Source organism: Vigna unguiculata, chromosome 2 (genome assembly GCF_037176805.1).
Source record: "Vigna unguiculata cultivar grain cowpea cultivar isolate G323 ecotype 2 chromosome 2, ASM3717680v1, whole genome shotgun sequence".
Lineage (NCBI taxonomy): Eukaryota > Viridiplantae > Streptophyta > Magnoliopsida > Fabales > Fabaceae > Vigna > Vigna unguiculata.
Window position 1 is genome coordinate 32,530,995 of NC_140793.1, and position 12,559 is coordinate 32,543,553.

The 12,559-nt window shown below is 36.5% G+C and overlaps 2 protein-coding genes across 2 annotated transcripts; one reads left to right on the plus strand and one right to left on the minus strand.

Moving 5' to 3' along the window:
* Nucleotides 1–756: 756 nt before the first annotated feature.
* LOC114168962 (SAP domain-containing protein) lies at nt 757–3,510 on the plus strand. The gene is made up of 8 exons (XM_028053970.2): nt 757–1,082; nt 1,170–1,287; nt 1,615–1,676; nt 1,759–1,810; nt 1,899–2,004; nt 2,375–2,473; nt 2,555–2,678; nt 2,773–3,510. Exons 1-8 carry the CDS (start codon nt 818–820, stop codon nt 3,240–3,242), a joined length of 1,296 nt encoding a protein of 431 aa, XP_027909771.1. The 5' UTR covers nt 757–817; the 3' UTR covers nt 3,243–3,510.
* A 1,914-nt stretch (nt 3,511–5,424) lies between these two features.
* LOC114172034 (uncharacterized) lies at nt 5,425–11,550 on the minus strand. The gene is made up of 6 exons (XM_028056771.2): nt 11,412–11,550; nt 11,205–11,318; nt 6,501–6,649; nt 6,273–6,366; nt 6,058–6,169; nt 5,425–5,815 (listed from the first exon to the last, which is right to left on the minus strand). Exons 1-6 carry the CDS (start codon nt 11,548–11,550, stop codon nt 5,638–5,640), a joined length of 786 nt encoding a protein of 261 aa, XP_027912572.1. The 3' UTR covers nt 5,425–5,637.
* Between the last annotated feature and the right edge of the window lie 1,009 nt (nt 11,551–12,559).

Below are 12,559 nucleotides of genomic sequence, written 5' to 3' on the forward strand. Positions count from 1 at the left end.
GGTATCATTTGAGGTTCCGTGCTTTTCTAACTAGTTCTTGCACTAGTATCCATTTATCGATCTTATTATATTAACAATAGTAGAACCTTATTATTTAAATTTCGATTTTAATTAGAAGCGTAATATATAACATTATACAAAATATTAAAAGATGTTTATTGTATAAAATATTGTAAAACTGCAATGATTTTTTAAAACTACATTTAACTATTTTTATCAAAAATTCAAATATATATATATATATATATATATATATATATTAAATATAATAAGATTACTTTTTTAAACTTAGTATAAAAAATTTGTGAAAGTTCAAAATTCCGTAGTATCAATCTTTGCTGAAATTGTTTTTCCCGCACCACATTACTGTTAATTGTACTCTATTAAGATAAGATACTTATACACCAAGTCATGTCCTTCTTCTCGTCATCGTCTGTCATTTTATGAAGTAAAAAAAATAGAAAAGAGAGGTTATTCTGAAAACTATCATTAATGTTTAAAAAAAAAATCAAATATTCTATTTCAAATTATATATATATATATATATATATATATATTTTTAGAAACATTGTATTTAAAAATACATATAATTATATTCCAAAATATTTGTCCTAGAAATATTTTCAGAACAGGTAATCTAGAAAGGGTAGGGGGGTTTATTTAGAAATTATGGTGGTGCAGAAGTAAAGAGCCTTGATTAAAACGATCAATGAAACCCAGCCCCGCGTTATGTTTCTTTCAATTCAATTTTGGTACCTTTCTCGTTGTTCCAAACTCCCACGGGCCTGTCCTGAACGCTATTACACAGTTTGTGGAAATGGATCAGATGAGAGGAAAAAACATTGTCATGGTTTCATCTTCTGAAGAAGAAGAAGAAGAAGAAGTAGAAGAGGAAGATGACGATGAGGAAGAACAAGTAGAAGAGGAAGATGACGATGACGATGACGATGACGATGATAAAGAAGAAGAAAGCGATTGCGAAGATAGCGATTTCGATGAAGCATCCAAATCCGAATCCGAATCCGGTGACAATGACGTTGATGATTCCTCTCTCTCCGATAAAGTCGTCTCCCTACTTCGAGGTATTAATTTACTAATGGTAACGAAGTTATTAACATCGTGTTCGATCAGTGCCGTTAAATTCTACGTTTTATGTTTGATTTTTCCAGAAGGAAAGGATATTCAATCTTTGAAACTAAGGCAATGCAAGGCGTATCTACGGAATCATGGCCTGAGAATCGCGGGAAATAGAGATGTTTGTGTTGCCAGGATAAGGGAGCATTGGAGGTAAGGGTTTCCGATTCGAGAAGCCTATTTGATTATTGAGTTAGAAGCAACTTCAATACTCGGAAGTTTTGTATGAAATTACTAACCTAATAAGCATTTCTAGTTGTCTTCATTTTCTCATTGTTCTGAGAAAGAAAAATTTTCATGTGAATGAGTTTTGCTTGATTTTGTCTCAACAGAAGAAATTATGTTTGTCCTACACAGTTCGAAGAAATATTTGTGCCATATCCATTTAAGAGTAATACACTAATTCTTTCTTTCTGAAGAAGGAAAGGCTTTTTAGTTTTGGTTTTGAGTTTATGTACTTCAAACATTTTAATATCTCAGGTTAAAATACGGAAGTGGATACACGCTCTACCCAAAATCATCCTTTACCATTAATTGTACCGGTAATTATTCTTTCCTTTTTGCTATCATTTGCCTAAACTTTTATCGTTCTCTGTTAAATACTCGTTTTCTCACTTAACTTAGGTGATGTCTGCATGGGAGATGTTGTACTGTTCAGACAAAAGGTTTATGAAAAGTAATTTGTTTGCTCTGGTTACTTTTAATCAATGTTTTCTTCGTATCCCTGAATTGTTCCTTTACAACTTAGTTGTACCTTTTACCAGGTTTAGTAAAGTGACCAGGCATGGAAAAATTATAGGAAACAGAACTGTTGCTGGCAGGGTTGTTAAGGAGAGCTATGGTGCAGCTAAACAACAGCATACCTTCACTGTGAGTCTAAAGTTTGCTGCAATTAGTTGGATGCATGAAAAAGAGTTCTGTATTACACTTTGGTCTTTTATTTGGACACCCGTTACTGGATGATATATGCTCTTGTAAAACGGAGCAGTACAAGGGCTATCTTGGTTAGTAAAGTAGAGTTCTGTTTCTCTCTCAAATTTTGTCTTGAGAATTTCACTTAGCTTTTATATTTAATCTGGTATTAGCGTGGGTACAATTGTTTTATAAATCAATAGCCAACTTCTTGTACTTGAGAATGGAGAAATGTAAATAAAAAATAACATAATGGTTTTGTAGTTGCATGTTATACCTAACAAATTTAGTAGCTACTCTTCAAATTAATATAATTCATGTCTTGCAGGTGGAGGTGTTGTGGAGTACTGGGGTTAGGAAATTGCCTCCACTTTCCCCTTTACTCGTAAAGGGCCGGAATCTCTACAAACAGAAAACTTACAGACAGGTATCAGTGGGTGCCAGGCTTTTGTCAATGTTCTCTCTTTCAAGTCACAGTTTGTTACTTACATCATGCTCCATGATACAGAGATGGAAAAATGAAGCTGATAGAGTCGAAGTACTTCATGAGAAGCACAGACGCGGTGCAGCAGCAAGATCTAAGAGAGCGTTGAAAAACAAAAAGAGAAGTTGTTTTTCGAATGAATCTAGAGGTAATTTTGGATTTCAGCAGACAGGTTTGTTGCAGTATCTTATACTTTTCACAGTATTGGTGGTAACTTGTCACTCAACTCTTGCAATTATTAGGTTCCAAACGGCCGCATGAAATCCACAATAAAAAACGGTCAAAATCAGGAAGATCCTGTGTAGATAAGGTCAGGCACCAAGATGGCTTCAGAAGAGCAAATAACTTTCAACCTCGAGCGGCCACTTCATCAACTCCAGTAACACGGAAGGAGATTGCACCCTCAAGAGGGCCCACATATACTGGGGGAAGTCATCATTCTGATGAATTTGACCGTTACCAAGTTCCGGTTTATCCATTATATGATAGTTATCCGCAAAGTACATACCGATATCATGTAAATTCTCAAAGCAGGAACGTGCCAAACGAATTATTTTATCACAACAGAGGTCTAATTCCACCTTCCAGGCCTCCTGTTGGTGAATTCACAACTAGATCGCAACACCTGATATCCAACGATAATCGTCATGCTCAGACAAACCTATACGACTTCGAATTGAAGAAATATGGAGGGAGAAAGTACGGTATATGATGTGAGCTATTTCATTTGGAAGATTCGGACTTAAACCAGTTTTATTTCGCCTTTGAACAGTGGCATGGTCTTAGGCTCCCCAGTTTTAGTTCACATCACAGTGGATGGAATTTAAGCCTTCTTTTATCTGAAACGTGGGGTTTGGGTTAGGATTTTTAGGATGTACAGATACTTCATCATAGTTGCTGAACCGATATACAATCATGTCAAATAAATGATGCTCTTGATATATTTTTGGATACATGTAACTAGTGTCGTTGACTGAAAATTCTCTTAAATATATCAATCAACAAAACTGGATAGGTAGGCACTTAAGTTTGATTCTTGATTGTGTGAAAAATATTTTGTTGGTCAAAAAGATTATGGGAAAGTACTGATTTGGTATTTGATGGTTTTTAATCATGATTAATTTGATAATAATTAAGTAATATCTTAAAACAATTTGATACAATATATAAAATAATGTGTTCATATTATGCAAAACAAGAAAATATTGTTATCAAGTAAATTACTTTCCAAACATAGATAGAAATAATATGTGACGTAACTAATTATTTGTATTGAGAATTTTAGTGATTGTTTATAAGTATTAATGTGAAGGTTTTTGAGTCGGTCTGTAAATGAAAAATTGAAGTTATGAAAGTATTCGACTCGGCTATGTAAATTTAGCTTTCCGGAAGCTTTCATTGGATCCACGGGTGGCCAAACATGACCTTGTAAACAAATTAAAGCCATTGAATGCATCGACAACTATCTATGGGCTTCTAATATGCTTTCAGGATTTTGAGTGAGCATGTAAAAGAGAAACAAAAATAAACAAAGCTATGAAAAATAAAAGAAAAATCTGAAATTGACTTAATAATTCGTATATCCTAAATAAAATTTAATACTATATTTAAATTTAAATTAATATATTTCTAACATAATTTATTAACACAAGTGATAATGACTTGTATACTTTGGTCAATTATAACTCGTAACAATATTAAAGTTATAAAAAATAGTACACTTTTCAAATTATAAATAATTTAAGAAATGTAGATAACAAAAAAAATTTATATATTAGTTCACATTTTGGATTCAATAATAGTATACACGTATTAAAAGAGATATTAATTTAAAATTTTACACTGGAGATAAAATAAACAAAGATTACAATCGATTGTCTTGAATAAAATAATCAATTATTTTTATAATAAACTTTTCCCGTTTCAAACCTTCTTAGGAAACTTAACCATCTTTAATACTACATAAATATCTTTTATTTCAGTATTTTTAATATACATATACATACATACATACATATATATATATATATATATATATCCTTTATTTATTTTGACATGTGAATCATGTAAAAAGCATTCGGTGTGGTGATTCTATCCTTCACGTCATCTAATTGATGAAGTAGTAGTTATCATCAGTTCAATTCTCACCGCTTCACTGTCGCATCTCTCTCTCTCTCTCGCTTTTCATTCTTTTGTGGAACTATTCAACAAAATCATAAAAAAAAGATATACATATTTTCCATTTTTATGCCACTCAAATGTCAATTGATACCACTAAATATGGCAGGACATGTCAGCAACTGCAACTCTTCCTTCACTTTCCAAAGGACGGCAGTCAGAATAAAAAAACAAATATTTATTTATTTTTATCAATTTTACGAAGGAACAATATTTTTCTAAAATTAATTTCATCCAATTATATACACAACGTTAAGTAAATTCTTACACCAAAATGAATCTTTTTTATATACTTTTTTTATGTAGTCGGAATTCCATCTATTTATTGTTATAGTCCAAGTCACAGAAAAACTTATAGACTAGTAGATTTGAAACCATAAATCATCTAAATCTCCAACAACTGTTTCGGGAGCTAAAATATCCATGTGATGGTGAAGGAAATACAGAGTTTATGTGTTGTAGGATAGAACACGAAGTGATGCTTCTATCCATGCAACCTTGTTCTCATCCCATTCCTCTAAACTCCCTTTTCCAATGCTGGGTCCATACAATGTTCCACCCCTTCCAACGCAACTTGATCCATTAATTATTATCCACAAATTAAGTCTTCATTACCCTTTTCTCAATACAATCATTGGGTTAGACACCAAAATCATTTCCATATCTAAATCCCACATTAATAATTAATTTCTTCCTTTCTCTCGCCACACAAAACATAACAGTAAAGATGATTACCTGATGATCATTATAAATCAAAGTTTAGTACAGTGCCAAAAGCAAAAGTTTTTCTTAAAGCTACAAACTAGGAGAAAATGAAACATTAAAAATGGGAAAGGTAAGAGAGGTAATTAATTGAACAAACGCAACTACACATCTAACAGAAATTGATCGCAAACTATTTAATAATTTATTGCACGAGGAAGAAGAAGCTAGAAGAATGTAGCAGTGTTGGAACGCAGGTCAATTTCTTGGGTCCAAGCGGTTCGGTCCTGAATGTGCAAGTGCCAATATGTTTGAGCCACAGCGTCTGGGTCCACTGTGCCCTCATCCTCTCTACTGCTTATGCTTATTTCATCCCCAACTGAACCTGATTTTCCCCGACAATAACTACACATGCACGTCCACAACATCAGATTAATTAAACCTTATGCTATTAACTCTGTAGCATTGATTGAATGAAGAAGAATCGTTGTCGCATGTTTTAGTTAATTCATGCATAGATCGATTCACACCTATTTTTGGGGTGGAGGGTTGTTTGTTATGTTGACGCATGCATGCATAAAGATGGGGAAAGTGTAGCACTTGAATCAGAATCTATTAATTAACCGATGATGAATAACAAAACGAACCTGGGTGGGGCAACAACACCGTCGATGATTACATGTGCTATGTGCACTCCCTGAGGTTGAAATTCCCTTGCCAAGCATTGTGCTAGCGCTCTCAACGCGAACTTCCCGCAACCTGTCCCAACATTCATCAATTCAATTCAATTCATCAAAACCAGTAGTTTTGGTGGAGACAGAATAACCAAACAATAATCAATTAATGCTTGTTTATTAATTACATAGTTGGGAGTATCCAGGTATGCCATTCAGTGAAGCAGAACATCCCGTGAAAAGGATCGTGCCTTTCCCTCTCTCCACCATCCCCGTCAACACCTGATATTCATTCGTTCCAACAACCATAAATGTTAAAACCTAACGAGACTCTTCAATTTGTTGAATACTTTGCTACTTACTGTAACTAAAAAATACAGAAGAAAGGGTGAAGGAAGAGAATAATAATAGAGAACCTGTTGAGCGCAGTGGAAGGCACCGACGGCGGAAACAGCGACGGAGTTTTGAAAAGTGTCGAGATGGATGTTTCGGAAGGAAACAGGTTTGGGAGAGAGGGGTTGGTAATTAGCATTATAGACAAGAACCTCAACGAATCCGAGGGAATGTGTTGAAATTAATCAAAGAGTTGTTTGTTTCTTTTATAGTTGCAATAACTATAATATTTCGTGTGTGATTGTAATAACTGTCATCCTGACAGTTTATATAATTTGTGTATTGCTGTTGCAGTTAATAAGAAAATTTTTATCCTGTTTTTCTCTGCATATTGTGTGTGTGCGTGACCTGTAGTGTTAGACAGTTCCAACATAGTGGTATCAGAGCCAGGTTATTACGAACCTTGTTGTGAAAGAAGAGAAGGGCGCATAATTGTTAGAGTGTGCAGCCATGACCACTGCAGGTATCATACCAGGGAACTTGCCTGTGTTTGATGGGCAGGGATATGAAGATTGGTGTGTGAAAATGGAAGCGATTTTTGGCTTTCAAGAAGTTGAGGAGATTGTAAAAGAGGGCTTTCAAGAACTCCCTAAAAATGCAACGGACGATCAAACATACGCATACAAAATGAACAAGAAGTTGGACTGCAAAGCGAGAGTTCTCTTACATCAATGCGTTTCCATGAACATTTTCCAGAAAATCTCCAAGGCCACCACAGCAAAGCAGATTTGGGATGTGTTGAAACAAGCATATGGCAACGCAGGGAAAACTAAGAAGGTGCGTTTGCAATCGTTGCGAAGACAGTTTGAACTCCTTTCTATGACTGATCAAGACTCAATTGCGGAATATTTCAACAAGATCCAAACCATTGTGAATTCTATGCGTGTTTGCGATGACAATGTAACGGACATTCAACTCATAGAGAAGGTTCTCCGAACTCTAACCCCAAGGTTTGATCACATTATTGTGGCCATCGAAGAATCCAAGGATCTAGAGGCAATGTCGATTGAAGAATTACAAAACTCATTGGAAGCACACGAACACAGAGTTGTTGACAGGAAGAATAATGAGAAAGTAGTCGAACAGGCGTTACAGGCCAAAATTGGCCAAAATACCAGAGGTCGTGGTGGTTGGACTCGAAGAGGTCGATGGAGATCGAGAGGAGGCAGAAGTGGAGACAGAAATCATGATTCTACTTCCCGTTCCTCTCACATTAGCAGTGACAGGAGAGGAGGCACTCAATATAGAGGAAGAGGAAGAGATAACAAGAAGATTGTAGACAAGAGGAGAATCCAGTGCTACAATTGTGAGAAATGGGGTCACTACTCTTTTGAGTGTTGGCAAGATAATGATAACAAGAAAGGGAAGAAGACTGAAGAGGCAAATTTGGTGCAAGAGGAAGAAGGGTCTGATTCAGATCCAGTCTTGCTAATGGCAACCACAGACAATGATGAAGATTGCACATCCTGGTATCTTGATACAGGATGCTCCAATCATATGACTGGGAATCGTGACTGGTTAATTGATCTTAATCCACATGTGAAAAATAGTGTTCGGTTTGCAGACAACAGCACTATAATTGCTGAAGGGATTGGCAAGGTTGTGATTACTCGGAATGATGGGAAAACAGCGTATATGAGTGACGTGTTATATGTCCCAAACATGAAGAATAATCTTATTAGTTTAGGACAATTGCTGGAAAAGGGGTATGTGATGAACATGCAGCAAAATCATATAGATATTTATGATTCTAAGCAGAGACTGGTGATCAAGGCACCATTGTCCCGAAATAGAACGTTTAAAGTGCACCTCAATGCTACAGCAATTCAATGTTTGGCTGCCACTAATGTTGAGGAGGAGAGTTGGTTGTGGCATTATAGGTTTGGCCACCTTAATTTCAAAAGTCTGAACAAGTTAAGCAACAGTCAGATGGTGTGTGGTATGCCATCATTACGTTCTCCCACGAAACCGTGTGAGGGATGTTTAGTAGGTAAACAACCAAGGAAGAATTTTAAAACTGTTGCTCAACACCGATCACGACAACCACTTGAAGTGGTTTATTCTGATGTATGTGGGCCCTTGGATACACCTTCGTTCAGTGGTAGCAGATATTTTGTCACCTTTGTTGATGAATTCACAAGGAAGATCTGGTTATATGTGATAAGAGAAAAACGTGAAGTGTTCCAAATTTTTGTAAAATTTTGTTCACTGGTTGAAAGACAGGCAGAAAAGAAATTAAAGATCCTTAGGACAGACGGTGGAGGTGAATACAACTCCAAGGATTTTTGTGACTTTTGTACAGAAAAGGGAATAGTACATGAGATAACTGCACCCTACACACCACAACATAATGGTCTGGCAGAGAGAAGAAATAGGACCCTACTAGACATGACTAGATGCATGCTAAAAGCAAAAAAACTCCCACACTGCTACTGGGGTGAGGCAGTAAGCACCGCTGCCTATCTCTTGAACAGGTGTCCCACGAAGAAAATGAAAACTATGACACCAGAGGGAGCATGGTCTGGAATCAAGCCATCTGTCCAACACTTGAAGGTCTTTGGGTCAATCTGTTACAGGCACATTCCGGATGAAAGGAGGAAGAAATTAGATGACAAGAGTGAGTCTCTTATCTTGATTGGCTATCACCCAACAGGAGCCTACAAGTTATATGACCCAAGGAAACAACAGGTAGTGATAAGCAGGGACGTAGTTGTGGACGAGGCAGCAGCTTGGAGTTGGGAAACTGATGCAGTCCTACACATTCCTTGTGTTCTGGAAGACAAAGTGGTGACTTTAGAACCTAATACTGCTGGTGATTTTATTAGTGGTGATATTGTAGCTGATGACACTAGAAGATCCCATCGAACACGATTTCCTTCATCCAGACTTTCTGATTATGAAGTCTACAATGATTCTGAGATAGCAGATAATGGAGAAATGGCCCATTTTGCTTTTATGGCGGGTGCTGAACCATTGGATTGGAAGCAGGCTATTAACATCAAAGAATGGAGGAGTGCGATGCTTGAAGAAATTGAAGCTATCGAGAGAAACAAAACCTGGGAGCTTTCAAACTTACCTCTCAACAAACATCCTATTGATGTTAAATGGGTGTTTAAAGTTAAATTTATGCCAGATGGATCTATAGCCAAACACAAGGCTAGACTTGTTGCAAAGGGGTTCCTTCAAAGGCCTGGTATTGACTACACTGATGTGTACGCACCAGTAGCTAGAATGGAGACTGTACGCTTGGTGATTGCTATGGCTAGCCTTAACAACTGGAGAGTATGTCAACTTGACGTGAAATCAGCCTTTCTTAATGGCCCTTTGGAGGAGGAAGTCTACATCAAGCAGCCACCTGGATTTGAAATAAAGGGTCATGAATCACAAGTTTACAGGCTAAGGAAAGCATTATACGGTCTTAAGCAAGCCCCTAGAGCTTGGAACAAACTAATTGATTCTTTTCTATTCAAGGAAGGTTTTACCAAGTGCACAGTGGAATTTGGAGTCTATGTGAAGGTAACGCAACTACAAAATCTTTTACTGGTTTGCCTCTATGTAGATGATTTGGTTGTTACTGGGAATTTGGTGGCAGACATTGAAAATTTCACGAGAGACATGAAATCACAGTTTGAAATGACAGATCTAGGCACTCTGAATTATTTTCTCGGTCTTGAATTTGTACACTGTCGTGAAGGGATATTTTTGCACCAGAAGAGATACACTTGTGAGATTCTAAAAAGGTTTGGCATGGAGGATTGTAACCCTACATGCACACCAGTCATGGCAGGCTTGAAGCTGACTGAGGAGCGAGGTGCAAAACCAGTAGATGTAACTCTATTCAAGCAAATTGTGGGATCTCTTCGATTCCTATGCAACAGTAGACCGGATATCAATTATGGAGTTGGTCTTGTTAGCAGATTCATGCACAATCCGAGAGTGCCACATATGGCTGTAGCTAAACATATACTAAGGTATTTAAAGGGTACAATGGGATATGGTCTACTGTTTCCTAAAGGGGATAAAAGCACTTTAGTTAATCTGGAAGCTTTTTCTGACTCTGATTGGTGTGGAGATAAGGTTGAGAGAAAGAGCACCTATGGTTATTTGTTCAGATATGCAAATGCACCAATCTCTTGGTGCTCTAGGAAGCAAAACGTGGTGGCTTTGTCATCCTGTGAGGCTGAATATATAGCAGCTGCAGAGGCTGCTAGTCAGTGCTTGTGGTTGGAAAATTTACTGGATGAACTTAAGGTGAAGTGTGCAAGACCTGTGCAGTTGTTTGTAGATAACAAATCTGCAATATGTCTTTCCAAGAATCCAGTTTTCCATGGCAGAAGTAAACATATTGAGACCAAATTTCATTTTTTGAGAGATCAAGTCAGCAAAGGTAGAATTGAACTGGTGCATTGTGGTACTGAAGAACAGGTTGCTGATATTTTCACAAAATCTTTCAAACAGACGAGGTTTGAAAGATTGAGAGAGTTCTTGGGTGTAAGGTGTTTGGACTCTTTGATTAAGAGGGAGTGTTGAAATTAATCAAAGAGTTGTTTGTTTCTTTTATAGTTGCAATAACTATAATATTTCGTGTGTGATTGTAATAACTGTCATCCTGACAGTTTATATAATTTGTGTATTGCTGTTGCAGTTAATAAGAAAATTTTTATCCTGTTTTTCTCTGCATATTGTGTGTGTGCGTGACCTGTAGTGTTAGACAGTTCCAACAGAATGAACTCCTTCGAATGCATCCCTCACGCTTTTGGAATCGGCGCAGTCCACGCGTATCGCAAACACCTGTGCTTTCTCTTCCCTCGCTATTTCTTCCGCCACTCTCGACAATCTACCTGTAATTTGTAAATACACACACATATATATTATATATCATCACCATACACATACTATTTATACATACATACATACGCATGATATAAACGTGCCTAGGTCGCGAGCGAGAATGGCAACAGTGTAGCCATGGTGAGCGAAGTTGCGGGCGATGGAACGACCTAGCTTGGGACCCACGCCGACTATGGCAGCAATGCCTCGGGCGGAGCTAGAGCTTGCGGTGCTTCTCATCATCTTCAACCAACGTTAACTTATTAATCAGACAAGAAACGAAAGGCTTTATAGTATTGAAATATAATTTTTACTTCATTTTTGTTTTCGCTTTCTCCTTTGAGCTTTGGTGTGTCTTTATCCCGAAAAGGAACCGATGCGAGGGTTTGTCGTTTTCAACACACTCTTGTACAGTGTTATCCTGTAGGTTCTAGGTTGTAATTGGGCACGTTACGTTACATTCCTTTATTAGCATTAGCATTTTGAAGGGTGGAGAATTCCATTAGTGGAAAGAAAAGAAAACACGGTGTACTTTAAGAGCAGATATTTAATGCATATGGCCCAAACTATAATTGTGGTTGCATCTAGCTGGGAGGACAGAGAGACATGGGACCCTCTCACACATGCCTCTCTCACTCACTATATGCTTTCTTTTGTTTGGATGTATATCCATCTCAGGACTCCTATCATTCTTAAATTTAATGACTCTTGTTTGCAACAAGTTTTTATTCCACAAACATGCATATGTATACCATATCTATACACTTTTAAATTTATGATGCTAACTTTTATAAAGATCCTGCCTTTTTATAAGATTACCTTTTTTGTTTATCTCACTTTAATAAATTAGTTTTTAAATTGTAAAAAGTAATATATAGATAGAAAATTATAGAAACATGAGTCTTGTGAAAATATGAGTATGATAGTACTTTTAGGCCGTAAAAGGAATAGTTGATGTGATAGAGAAAATGTGTATAAAAGGAATAGTTAATATGATAGAGAAGACGTAAATATAGTAGAATGTGAAAGTAACCTTTGAAAGTATAGTATGTTTGTAGTTGTGGGTGGTTCGATTAGATGTTTTAGTTGTCTTGCATATACACCAAATGTTAGTGTACATGAGTATTTATAGACTCATATATTATTCTAGAAATATTAGTTAGAATTTATGTAAAATGTTCTAGATTTTTTATCTATGTAGAATGATCTAGATTTTTTACCTACGTAGAATGTTCTTGATTTTTTCCTTCTA